At 39.5% G+C, this 1,715-nt stretch overlaps 1 protein-coding gene across 1 annotated transcript; it reads right to left on the bottom strand.

Moving 5' to 3' along the window:
• Positions 1-36: 36 nt before the first annotated feature.
• Positions 37-1,263, bottom strand: LOTGIDRAFT_239773 (hypothetical protein; the record flags this gene model as incomplete). The annotated part of the gene is made up of 4 exons (XM_009065929.1): positions 37-153; positions 349-528; positions 730-909; positions 1,096-1,263. Coding segments are annotated over 4 exons (644 nt in total), but the record flags the coding sequence as incomplete, so codon positions are not given.
• Between the last annotated feature and the right edge of the window lie 452 nt (positions 1,264-1,715).

Here is a 1,715-nt window from a genome sequence, read left to right on the forward strand (position 1 = left end):
ACAATCCTGATGCAAGACACGAGATCTCAGCCTTACCACTTAATGGTGTGTGTCCCTCATCACAAGCGTAGGTGGCAGTGTAAGGAAACGTGGTACCACCATTAGCAAACCCCGTTGATAAAACACCTGGTGGAGGAAGTCCACAATCTTTCGCTGAAAAAAATAATTAGCATTTCTGGTAAATGTCTCATCCTTGGAGCCACTAGAAATGAATAGTTTTTAGACGTCCAACTTTTTTGGACCTAATTGGTGAATTAAGAGACGGACAACGTCATGCAGTTTGTAATGAGGGAAATTTTGATGAAGACCTGAAGTAGGAATTTAATCTAACAGTACCGAGAAACTTACGTTTACAAATTAGTATATCGATTTCCCACAATCCTGATGCCAGACACGAGATTTCAGCTTTACCACTAAATGGTGTGTGGCCCACATAACAAGTGTAGGAGGCAGTGTTAGGAAACGTGGTACCACCTTTAGCGAACCCCGTTGATAAAATCCCTGGTGGAGGAAGTCCACAATCTTTCGCTGAAAAAATAATTAGCATTTCTGGTAAAGCCAATGTCCTATGCGCGGAGCTACTAGAAATGAATAGTTTTTTCCACGTACAACTTTTTTTTTAAACCTTATTGGTGAGTGATGACGATCAACGCCATACAGTTTGTAATGAGGGAAATTTTGATGAAGAACTGAAATAGGAATTGAATCTAACAGTACCGAAAAACTTACGTTGACAAATTAGTACATTGGTTAGCCACTGTCCTGAGGCCAGACAAAAGATCTCAGTATTACCACTTAATGGTGTGTGTCCCTCATCACAAGTGTAGGTGGCAGTGTTAGGAAACTTGGTACCACCTTTAGCAAACCCCGTTGATAAAGTACCTAGGGGGAGAGGTCCACAATCTTTCGCTGAAAAAAATATGTTGAATTAGCATTTCTCGTAAAGTCAATGTCCTATGCGCGAAGCTACTAGAAATGTATAGTTTTTAGACGTCCAAGTATTTTGAACCTAATTGGTGAATAAAGACAGACAACGCCAAGCAGTTTGTAATGAGGGAGACCTGAAATAGGAATTGACAGTACCGAAAAACTTACGTTGACAAATTAGTATATCGGTTTCCCACAGTCCTGATGCCAGACACGAGATCTCAGCCTTACCGCTTAATGGTATGTGGCCCTCATCACAAGTGTAGGTGGCAGTGTTATCGCCATTAGCAAACCCCGTTGATGTAATACCTGGTGGAGGAAGTCCACAATCTTTCGCTGAAAAAATTATTAACATTAATTGATTAAAATATATTAAATATTTGTAAGCGCAAAAACAATAGCATCCGAATGAGTATCGGAAAGATTTCTCCATCAGAAAATTGCAGAAAAAATTATCTGTTCCTTTTGACACAAATTTGTGGGTAAAAAAAAAAACATTGTTCTTAGTTCGTTAGAATTGAAGTGGGGGTGCATTTTCTAGGGGGCAAATGTCCCACCCTCCTGCACCAACAGGTACCGCAACTGCTTTGATCACGGACCATTTCTCTAAGGGGTATTGACATTTCCCACCCATGGTTTTTATTATTTCGTTGAAATTGTATTCGATTTGACTTTGTTTTCGTAACGCTTTGTTTTGCAAATGTTGACCTTTTTTCAACTTTTGTCGCAATGTCCAGCAAAAATTACGATGTCNGGTATATTCTGACATGATTATCTGTAATATCTTG

This window comes from Lottia gigantea, assembly GCF_000327385.1.
Source record: "Lottia gigantea unplaced genomic scaffold LOTGIsca_7196, whole genome shotgun sequence".
Classification (NCBI taxonomy): Eukaryota; Metazoa; Mollusca; class Gastropoda; family Lottiidae; genus Lottia; species Lottia gigantea.